The sequence below is a fragment of the Venturia canescens genome, chromosome 3 (assembly GCF_019457755.1).
Source record: "Venturia canescens isolate UGA chromosome 3, ASM1945775v1, whole genome shotgun sequence".
In the NCBI taxonomy this organism is placed as follows: Eukaryota; Metazoa; Arthropoda; class Insecta; order Hymenoptera; family Ichneumonidae; genus Venturia; species Venturia canescens.
In genome coordinates this window covers 11,772,071-11,783,413 of record NC_057423.1, presented here as the reverse complement: position 1 = coordinate 11,783,413, position 11,343 = coordinate 11,772,071, and the positions used below count along the sequence as shown (strand labels likewise).

Here is an 11,343-nt window from a genome sequence, read left to right as displayed (position 1 = left end):
ATTATTATCAGAAGGTGAAGTTATTTATGTTTTGAAAATCGTCAGTATTCCGATTGCAGCGATCCGTGTTGGGCAGAAAAAAAATGTTCAAGAATCCACTATTTCAGAAATTCTGCATCACTATAATCCCGGGCGTGAAGCTCAAAAGCGGCCTGGATTTTGTCCTTAACAGAAAATTTTCCTCGCACATCATAACCAAGATTCATTATACACCATTTTCTTCGTTTTTTTATAACGAAGGAAACGATCGATGATGAAGTCGTATTCAAGGACAAACCGCTGATGGAAACTCTATGGAAAGAATTGAAGTTCCAACAAAATGTGAAAAAGAAGGGTTTTACTAAAAAAAAAAAAAAATGATACAATTGTTTAGAATTGACAAGAATTTATCGAACGATCGTAAAACTTTTGAGACTCATTGAACAGCAGACTGAGTTCTTTGGATTTAACGACTGAAACACCAGCAATTGTGATGGGAGTTAAACGAGCCTTCTTTTGCAGATAATCGTAACGGCAGACGCTAAAACATTTTATGTTACAACATCATTTGCCAAGAGGTGCGTCTCCAGATATTTTGTTGTAAAGAGTCATTAACAGGTACTCAAGATCCTCGAATAGTGCGGCTGACGTTTCGTTTGCACCTGCGTGCGTCATTAAAACACGCATCTTTGCATATTCAAGGAGCAGCTTTTACGAGGTCGTTATAATTTCCACTATCCAATTTATCATTCAACAAACGATTGTGGATTCGAGAAAAATACAAATATCTCAAACGACATTCTCAATTTGCCAAAATAAATGCACTTTCCGATGACAGTGATGGTCGCACCTGTTCTCTTCCACTTCCGTTCGAGTAATAATCCAAAAAATAATGGAAAATAAAGTTTGAACGAAGAATTTGACGGGCAATAAACACCACTTGAAAATTTAATGGAGAGATCGTTTTTATCATTCGGAAGTGTGGTTCAAATTCGCGAGCAAGGAGAAAAAATTTTATAAAAATTCTTGAATTGTCAAGAAAAGGTTGATAAAAATATTCGAAAAATGGGCTCACAAAAATATTTAAAAAAGTGAAAAATTTCGAGCGAATAATTTAACCAGATATCGAAGACTGAATTCAAGAAGCAGACTGTTTTCGCAATTCAAAAAGTCATTAAAAATGCACACAACAAAACGTTCTGCAAAGATTTAAAAAATCTTTGCAATTGTACGAAAAAATAAAGTAAAAATGAATGAACTCAGTTTTCCTGTGTTTTCATCCATCCCCACTTCCCTTGGTGCATAGAAATTTGGAGCTTCGAATATTCAGGAGAAGAGAGAATGGCCAAAAAGCAGTTTTGCTTCAGATTTGACTTCGTCATCTTCCTTTAAACCGAATTCTTTTTTATACGCGGTGAAAATAGTGGGCACAAGGAAAATAAGGTTGCGCAACGGTCGCTGCGGAAACTCTTCCGTTCGATAAGCCGGAGGCTCGCACTACTAAATCGCGTTGATGATGTCTACGGTTATTACAACTGTACGAAAATCGTGCACGTAACCGCGTCTCTCATTTCTCTCAAGGATTCGCACAAAGGCCTAATTACCCATAAATTTTCTGATTTACGATCGGGCTAGAAATGTAAATATGAAATATGAAAATGAGAGGACTGGCGGTAATAAAAGTGATGTATGGGACCCCGTGGGGTCGTTCATAAAGGCGTCCATCATTGCCGAGTGACGGGAGCTTCTTTGTCTGCATGCGCTCTTCTCTCGCCCCCGCCTCCGCCCCTCCCGCACATTCGCACATTCTACGATGCTGCGCTTTTTCTCGCTCTTATTCTCGATTCACTACAATCGCTAAGCTCGCTCGAACCGTTCGTTCTTCCCATTATTCGTCTCTATTGACGATGGATGACGCGTTTCTCACTCAGCAATTTCATGCGATTGGAATTCCGCGAGAGCCAAACTCGAACGACGTCAGATAAGAAATTTTTCAAAGGTTGAATTTTTAGTGGCAGGATTTACCAAAAGTTAACAAAATATCTTTTAAACAAAATGTCCGCAACGAAACTTTCAGCAAATCGAATGATGAGCTAAATTCACAAAACTTGACGTGAAGTCCAACCTGAATTGATCGTGAGTTTAATCATTGAACAAATGCATCGGAAAATACGAAAACAGTTTAGTTTGTTTTCAATTAGTAATTCGATGCATTACTTTTTCAAATATGTGATGAAATAGTTCGAAAGATTGGAAAGAAGATTTATAAAGAAAATACGGAACCCTAAACCAAAATGTCGTCAAATGTATGAATTTGTTTCTCTCCATTTGTTATGAAAGTTGCCGAGACACCACTTCCTGGAGTTTGACTCATTTGACTCAACGTACCACGATTCTCTTCAAAATTAAAACAAATAATTTTACAAAAAGTTTATAAAAATAAATTTAAACGTAAGCCAAAGTTTTCGAAAATTATTGAAATTTTGGAGCTCCTGATTAGACGAATTTCATGACAATGAATTCGACATAAATATCCGAAAGAAAGGAAAATAGATTCGTCGAATATTGTCAAGAGTGCAAAGAAATAATACAAGTAAATTTGCTTTCCTTTCTGCTAAAATTACTAAGGAAATTCTGTCTTTGGCTGTTTATACAGATTTACTGATGGAAACAAATTATTATACTGAATTGATGAAAATGACGGAGAGCTTAAATTAGGGCCCATTTCGCAACAAATAATGGACGATAAAGATAGAAACTGACCTCAAACTTCAACAATGAATTATTTATTTGATACATCATACTAAAAAACATAAACATTCGTTTGTTTCCTTTCGTGTGGGAAATAAAACCTAGCAATATATCGGTTTTCAGTAAATAAGAATAAAATAAGAACATAGTTTAAACTACAGCTAAATAGAAATTTGAGTGTATCCGGATGAATCCGTGAAACGTTTGATTTCTAATCTCGATTTTCACAAAACTTGAAAGTATTTTTTTCGTACTGTTTTTTTTTTTTTAAATGACATTGTGCGTCAAAAATTACAGAAATGTAATAAACTTGAAAAACAAAAAAAAGAAACGTCGATCGTCGTTCCAACATTCGGTGTATAAATTTCGAAGTAAAAATAATAACATTGTATAAAGTTCAAATAGCTCGATTCACATAAATTCACTAACCCATCGGTCAAATTGTTTATTTTTTGTAAAAATTTCTTTGAAGAATGAAAATTTTGTTGTCACTTTGTTACGAAAAAAAGAAAAAGAAAAAAATCTATTATTCCATATTTAAGAGTACGTGCGTAATCGGTCGCCTAATACCTTAAATTCTCGCAAAATTTTACAACGCTTTTCGACGATTCGATACCTTTTTCATCGATATTAAGACTAGAGTTTTACATACAAACACTTTTTCAATTATTTCATGAGAATGGCTTACAAGAAAGATCGAAAAATCTCTTTCGATTAGCAGCTTTTTCTCCTCCTTATTCAAGCTCCCTGAGCCTCACTCTACTAAATAAATTTCGTTCTCTGTATCCTCCTTTTTCTCTTCATCTTTCTGGTTTTTTAATTTTTCCATTCCTAATTCAACGATCTTATGTAAGCTGCGTCGAATAATTCGAGTTCGTTCGCTAAATAATTTGCTTTGTTGCGCAATACTTTGGCATTCGTTGCTGCTTCCTCCAGCGTTCGCAATGTCGTTGCTATGGTTTTTAACTCTGTGTCCATTTCTGATGTCGCTTCATCCACCAAATGACACAGTCGAGCAAATGTGCTCGATAATTCTCTGTAAACACGTGATTTAATGTTTTCTTTCCCTTTGAACAAATCGATGCTGTTCTTCGGCACTAATGATTTTTTTTTCTAACTTTTTTGAATATTTTTTCCTCCCATTATTCCGAAACTATAATTTATCGATATTTTCATTCCAAGTCTTGTTCGTATTTGGTCAAAATTTTAATATTAATTTAAACTATCAAGTAGAAAATGCAGAAATGTTTTTAAACTGACTCGTCATTTTGTATTTTAGTTTTCTCTCAATATTCGGGAAAAAATTTTTTTTAAAAGTTGATCCAATAACTACAAAACTTTTTCACAGAGGTAGAAATAGTACTTACTGTTGAACCTGATGGCTGCAATTCGCGGAGGTAAGGTCGACGATAAGTCTGAGCTTCTTGGTTGCATGATCAACGTACTGCCGCTTGAATTCACGTTCTTTAGCTTTGTTGGTCCATGTAAGACGTTCGTACAGATAGAGGGAACCATAAATAGCTCCGGTGACTGCAATTAATCGCCAACCAACGGTTTTCAGCATCTGTTGCAAAATACAAATGTATTTCAATAAACGGCCACACATTAACTCATATGGAACATTTTTGTTTAGAATTCATGAAGTTTAAGCACTGATATAAATTTTCATGTTTGATTTGAAGCGAGTTTTTATCATGAAAAAATGTAAAAATCTTAGTTTTTAAAAAATATAATTTTCTACTTACAAAACCAGCAATAATTAGACCTCCCATCGTTCCCTGTGACGTTATGGATGCTATTGCGATTCTTGTTGCCAGAGACCAGTCATCGTTTCGTGTAGGAAATCCAGCTGCACTGGTTACGAATTTCATTGAGTCAACGCTGTCAGCGGGAGAAACCAGAGCTGGTGGAATCTGAAAAAATTATTAAAACCGAGATTGAAATCGATCCCTCGATCCTGCGATTGATCAAATAATGTTTATGTGGCAAGAAATGTTATTCGCCCAAATCCCGATATTTTAGAAAATACATATAAACAAATCTGAGATTGAACTAAAGTGGAAAAGGTTACAAGATCTTTATCCGAATGCTATGTATAAAAATTTTAATGGAATTAAATGAAAACGTATTCCAACCGAAAAATCGCATTTTTTTTTTAGAAAACTTTACTCGTGTTCAAAACGATGTAAAAACAATGTAAAAATATAAAAATATAATCTAAATGAGGAATAAACAATGAAATGCTGGTTGAAATATTTTTCGATCGATTCTGGACTAATTTATTCTGATTTAAAAAATGCAAAAAACACGAAAACTTCCACCAAAGTGGCGTTGGCTTTCAACAGATTTTTCAATTTGTCTCCAAATACGTGTTATGAGCAACTTACTTCTTGTGGACAATTGGCAATGGCGATTTTATGACCCTGTTTTCCAGCGAAGCGATTAATCAAAGCGGTGATACCCCACGAGAAACGAAATTCGAGATCTTCGTGAAAGTCAGCGCACAAGTTGTCGCAGTTGAGTCTGTAAAAAATTTCGAAAGGCTCACGTCTTGGCCCGAGTGTGACCATCAAATCTTTTTTGGTGTCAGGTAGCAGCCCAGACATGCGATTGGTCATTTCACGTTGTGAATTTTCCATGTTCATTGCCAACGCCGTGCTGAGACGTGCTCGTAAATTGGAGCCTGAAAAAAGTTTTTTGTGACCTCAAACTCCTATTTTTTTATTAGTAGGGGACGGAAGTCGATAAAAAAATCAAACTATTTTCTACAAACCTAAACCATTTTCGACGTGTGTATGAAGCTCCCGTTTGTAAACATTCAATACGAGTGACTCAGGATGAAAGGGAACGCTGAATTCGTCAACAAGAACAGCGAGTCTGCGAATTTCTTCGCTGAGAGCTTTAGAAACCCTCTGCTCGACGTCTTCCACCATTCGATGAATTTTTTCCTTCATTTCCTGTGTTACGAGCATCAACTGCTGCTCCGTAAAGTTGAGCTTGTCGTGAACCTCTTTCTTTATCATCAACTGATCAGCTCGCATTTTTTGTGTACGCTCGAGAATTTCATCGAGCGTTCGACGAATTTCGCTGCAAGAAAAATTAATGAATAATTTTCAGAATGGGTATTCGAGGAATATTGAAGATGATTATGGAAATTCACTAACGTTGAAGAGTTATTAAAAATTTGTTCAATTGAAAAACAAGAAATAGATTTATCAATAACTATTAGTTTCAATATTTTTTAAGATTTTCTATTTATTTTCTAGTAAAAACCATTTTTCATTGTTATTATCGGAACTTAATGTCCGTAACATTTATTGCAAATCACTGCAAACTAAAATTCTCATGAGTTATAAAGTTTGTTAGTGTATTTCTGTGGATGAGGTGCACTCTCAGTATTTATTTAAGGATTTATACTTCGCTATGTGTTTTCCACGCTGCGAATGTTGTTCAAACTTTGTTTTGACCGCCGATTTCGAAATGCATTCCTCAAACTTTCTCTCGAAATCTTGAAACTCAAAATAACGATTCTGAAATCCTTCGGCCAAAGCACCATCTGAGAAAAAATAAACAAAGTTATTGGATTTTTAGAGTTTAAGATTCGTAGGAATGTTAATTTGCTTGCAAATCTCAACGAATTTCGATAATTTTTCACTTTTTTAACCTTATTTCTATTTTTGACTAGATGGTTCTAATTTTAATTTGAATATGTTAATTTTAGCAAAGAATTTCGAACGCACTGTGAGCAGGAAGTCCACGTTGTTCCTGCATCCGAGCTTGAAGAGTTTCTTTAGCCGAAATAAAGAATATTCTGTCTTCCGCATCTTTTGGTGAATAAACTTTCAATTCTTTAGCAAGAAAATCAATGGCACGTTCTTGATGTTGCGCTCGAACCTACAAAAATTTAGCACAAATTAATCGTATAAAAAATTATGAAAATATTGGTACAATTCATGCAGAAATATTTAGATTCAAAAAGCTTGATGTTTCCCAGTATTTTCATCATTTAAATATTAATTTCCATCGGAACAGAATGGGAACGACGTTGATGTTTGTAATTTCTTTTCATTTAAACGGATACGAAGTCATTCGGCGAATGTAAGATGCAAATATATACAAAGCTTTACAAATTATAGATTTCAATTTGGCAACGAAGTGAAAAGAATCTAGCGATGACAAATCGAAAAAAAATAGATGTTTGACTACGTTCCAACAATTCTAACTTGAATAGCGATTCAAAGAAATTTTTTAGTATAATTTTTCTGATGTGAATTACACTGACTCCATGAAAATTTCGCATCCAAGTTTCTCCTTTGAACGGAGACCAGGAGCAACTTTATTTGTTTTTTAATAGACCAAAACATTTTGGTTTATTTTCATATTTCCTAAAGATATACTTTTTAGAAAAAAACTTGGAAGCGCAACGATCTATTGCGCCCATAGTGAGTTAGGCAATGTTCCAATTCATCTAAAATATAGTGGAAAGCGGTTCTAAATCCTCACTGCAAATGTATTAAGCAAAATATACATGTGACGCGATACTGATAAAATATTTGCATCGTACGCGACAAGAAAAGGCATACAGGCCTTAGTTTGTATGAAAAATTGTGTCGTCGAGATACATGATTGTTCATAATTTTGTCTCAACCTCCACCGCTACAATTGCCAGAATTTTCACTGCGAATTATCCCAACAAACTTGAAAAAAAAGACCTTTAAAATCTCAATGAATGTCTTTTAGTGAAAATTTGCACCGAAATTCTATGGTACAAACCATTTGAACTCTAGCCTCGTGACCTTGAACTTCACAACATGAAAAAAATATCGGAAAGCGTAAAAAAGTGATAATGATTAGAATAATCGGACATTGATATATGCAACAAAATGAATCATGTCTGAAAGGCTTAACCACAAGACATACCTCTTTTTGCTCATCGACCAGCTACGAGATAAAATACGAAGGAAAAAAAAGTTACCAAAAATCTCGTTAGTACATCGTAGAAGAAGATGCAGGGAGCGAATTCAATTATTGGATTTATGTCGTTCCCGTTTCATTTAAAATAGCGTACATTACGTAAATTATTTGCACTCAAAATACAAAAAACTAACGTCATTTAGCGAGGGATTAGTCTTTTTTCAGTTTGTTTAGCTTCTCATATTAATTGGTTTGTTTCAAAACTATTGCGTGATACAGGTGATTTCTGGCCGATACTTTTCCATTCATGACATTAAAACGCGGCCCTGTTTTAGAATTTCTTGAAAAATTATCGACCCAAATAAACTCACCTCATCTAAATATTCTGGTTCCGAGGCGGAGGCATCCCACCGATTGTTCAGAATGAAAATGTTCGGTTTCGATAATCTTGTCGAAACCTTGTGGAAGAAATTCTTTTCCTGAGAAAGAAAAAACACAATTAATCGATAATTTTTTAAACTCTTCATTCAGGCAATGGCAAATCAGTTTCCAAAGAATTTCTTAACATATCGGTAATTTCGCGTTGGGAAAGTATTTTCAAAATTGATGAAATTAAATTTTTTTATGAAAGAGGAAGCTTCTGTATTTTTTGGTGTTCCACCAATATCGAAATTTGAGACGTCTTAAAAATTTCAAATCCATTCATTTGAATGGAATTTCTTGTGATTGTTATCCTCTAGAAAGTATTGTAATAAAAAAATCGATGAATAGAAAATTCTTACGGTGACCATGAGAGTAGATTCAGCGTTGGCAACAAGAACAAAAACATCAGCATCAAGACAGTGTTTATCGATCCACTCATCGAGATTAGGTGTGACATCAACTCCTGGGCTGTCCACAAAAACGACATCGTCTCTCAGCAAGAGACACTTCTCTTTCGGCCAAAATATTCGAACGAGATGACTCTCGCAAAGTTTTTCTTTGCACAAAGCATGTCCGAGTTGGCCGACTGAATGAACAGACTGTTTCTCGTTAGAGCCATCAGTCATCAAATATGATTCGCCGTTCTCCGAACCCTCCACTTGCAAGAAACAATTTGTCGTATGCCCAATACCACTCGGTAATATTTTGTCTCTCAACATGGCATTAATAACTGTGCTCTTGCCGTTACTCGTTCTTCCAAAAAAAGCTACTTTCATGTGATCTCGCTTGAGAACATCCTGAATGCCTCGCACCTTATCGATGTATCCTTCGACATATGTTGTTTCATCATTATTTACAATGTTTCTGTCATCTCGTAATGCTGAAAACAAACCGGTGAATAGATAAGAAAGAGCCATGATCAATTCAAATATTATTATTGACGCTGATTTCTAGTTATCCTTTTATTCTTGAATTGAGTTCAATATTTTTCTCATAGATTATTTTATAGAATTTGTGATTTTTTCATGGGCTATAAGTGATCGAATTGAAGGAAAAAATATTCTCTAATTTGCATGATTGAAATGAAACAAATTTACTGAAGATCCTGAAGTTTGGACGTTGAAAAGACAATTGACTTTGGATAATGGAAAACTTACATTGCATAAAGCCCACGGTGTCCTCAACATAATCCTCTATTTCACCGAATATGTCGTTTATCTTTTTCTTTGCTTTGACAAATATCTGTAGAGGAGAATTCTCAGTTCTTGCATCATTTTTTCTCAATTGGCTATCGGCCCCAATCATAGAGATTGTTCGATTGATGTAGGCAGCCATTAGTTGCTTATTTTTAATAGATATAAATATACAATTGCTCTAACAAAGCAGGGATATTTGTTTGCAGTGTGCAGGAATATTCTCACAGTGTGACGATACCGTGCTCAGCATGCGGGACCAACTGAAATCAAAAAATAAAAGAAGCATCGATTGAAAAACCATTTTTCATCCAACCCAAGACAATCTATAATCTATAACCAACGAATGATATTATAAGAATTTTTCATAAAACTTGAATGAATTCAGTTTTGCATTTATTTTTCACTGACTGACACAAATTTAAATGTGAATGTTTAAATCTACATGTACGCCGTTGAGATCTTCATTTGCATTGAAATAATATTCATTTTGCATAACACCTCAAACAAATGATTCTAAATAATTATTTTCAATTCTGAAGTACTTGCATGTACAATATCTTTTATATGATAATAAGTATAAACGATAAATAAAAAAGGATTTTTTAACATAGCTAGCTTGTGGTTGAAGCGATAGAGAACAGAAAATTTACAACATACTCTACACATATATTTCAACAACACTGTTTGTACTCTCAAAAACTAGTACTAGTCTTTTCTTGATTCTGATTACTTCTATGATCAGAAAATCTGAAAAATTCTTGAGCCCATTCTGGACTAGCAGAATTTCTTTAACTTTTGTATATACGAAATAGCAAGTAGATTTGGATGACAATTTTTTTGGATGCTAGACTGTTGCTATTTTTTTTACTAGTTACTTTAAATGTATTACTGTCCGAACTCTCATATTTACAACCCCTGAATATCTGTTTTTGGAAAAGTAAATTGAAATTTTTTTAAAATAACTATACTGTAGAAACATAACTCCTCATCAAGGTATTGACTTGGCTTAGATCGCATTGAGACTGACCAAAGCAATTTTTACTGAGTAAATGTGTAAACATGTAAAATAGTGCACACAAATAATACTATTCGAATAATAATATAAACTTTTGAAAATGAAAAAACAAAAACGCTGTGAACTACTGAACTATAAGTCACCCAAAAAATTAACTCGTCATCATTCGACCTAGAATCGCAGAGCTTTTTTAGAGTTCACAAAAACGATGGAAAGAACTTTGACAAAAGATATTGACTCAAAAACATCAATCGATAACAGAAACAATGATGAGGACCTGTTTGTCATGAGGCATTTTTTAAATCCCACGAAGCAGATAACCTCTAAAAGTACACGATCCCCCTGCACATGTCAATTTTCCATTCTGCGACTGAAAAAATCGTGACAAAAATAGATTTAACAAAAAACAACAGTGAACGAGAAAATACGTTGTCTCCGCGTGCAATTATTCTGCGATGACGTAACGTCCAAATATACGCAGATATTGAACGTAAGTGTGATACCGAAAAGAAAACGAATGTAACCTCCTGGCAAATTTGCACGTTTGATAAAAATCAGTGGATAATTAACACGAGCGACAATTATAGTAGGATAGTAGAATATATTTACTTTTTATTTATTTTCACCCTCCGAAATGTCACGAAACATTATCGAATCAAACACTCAATCACTACGACTGGCCACTCGTTGGAAAACTACAATTCAAAGGATTTATACCAGCGAAAAATGGATTCACTTTTGCTAATCGCTGCATTGCCAATTTATGACACGTGAGGGAAGAAGTTCTGAAGCGTCGAGCGCTCGACGATTTATCGACCTGTGAGGGTTCGGAGAGTTCACATATATAAAGATTTCATCAAATAAAAAATGAGAGATTATTCAATTACCAATTAAATGAATTCTTATAAAATTGAGGATTACAAAAGTACACGTGAGGAATAAATGTGTCGCGAGAAGAATAATAGCTATATAATAGTTATAAAAACCGAACACTAAACTACTATTACCGACCTAACTTCACTCGATATATATATTTTTTGTTCTTGCGATATATATGTATGCATA

The 11,343-nt window shown here is 34.4% G+C and overlaps 1 protein-coding gene across 3 annotated transcripts; it reads right to left on the bottom strand.

The window, feature by feature from the left end:
- Window positions 1-2,749: 2,749 nt before the first annotated feature.
- Window positions 2,750-11,284, bottom strand: Marf (Mitochondrial assembly regulatory factor). Of its 3 annotated transcripts, XM_043413971.1 has the most exons (14): window positions 11,166-11,284; window positions 10,888-11,095; window positions 10,556-10,648; window positions 9,225-9,523; window positions 8,427-8,947; window positions 8,016-8,123; window positions 7,651-7,671; window positions 6,471-6,624; window positions 6,148-6,286; window positions 5,504-5,817; window positions 5,118-5,413; window positions 4,476-4,643; window positions 4,098-4,294; window positions 2,750-3,766 (listed from the first exon to the last, which is right to left on the bottom strand). In XM_043413971.1, exons 4-14 carry the CDS (start codon window positions 9,400-9,402, stop codon window positions 3,562-3,564), a joined length of 2,301 nt encoding a protein of 766 aa, XP_043269906.1. In that variant the 5' UTR covers window positions 9,403-9,523; window positions 10,556-10,648; window positions 10,888-11,095; window positions 11,166-11,284; the 3' UTR covers window positions 2,750-3,561. The 3 variants fall into 3 exon arrangements, with proteins under 3 accessions (XP_043269906.1, XP_043269907.1, XP_043269908.1); XM_043413972.1 differs by lacking the exon at window positions 10,556-10,648; XM_043413973.1 differs by lacking the exon at window positions 7,651-7,671 and having other exon boundaries at window positions 11,166-11,283.
- Between the last annotated feature and the right edge of the window lie 59 nt (window positions 11,285-11,343).

Excerpts from the sequence above, each read along its gene's own strand:
- Marf (XM_043413971.1), bottom strand. The coding sequence starts at position 9,402 with ATGGCTGCCTACATCAATCGAACAATCTCTATGATTGGGGCCGATAGC. Across the intron at positions 8,124-8,426 it reads AATCTACTCTCATGGTCACC|GAAAAGAATTTCTTCCACAA; the intron begins GTAAGAATTTTC and ends TTTCTTTCTCAG. Across the intron at positions 4,644-5,117 it reads TTGCCAATTGTCCACAAGAA|ATTCCACCAGCTCTGGTTTC; the intron begins GTAAGTTGCTCA and ends TAATTTTTTCAG.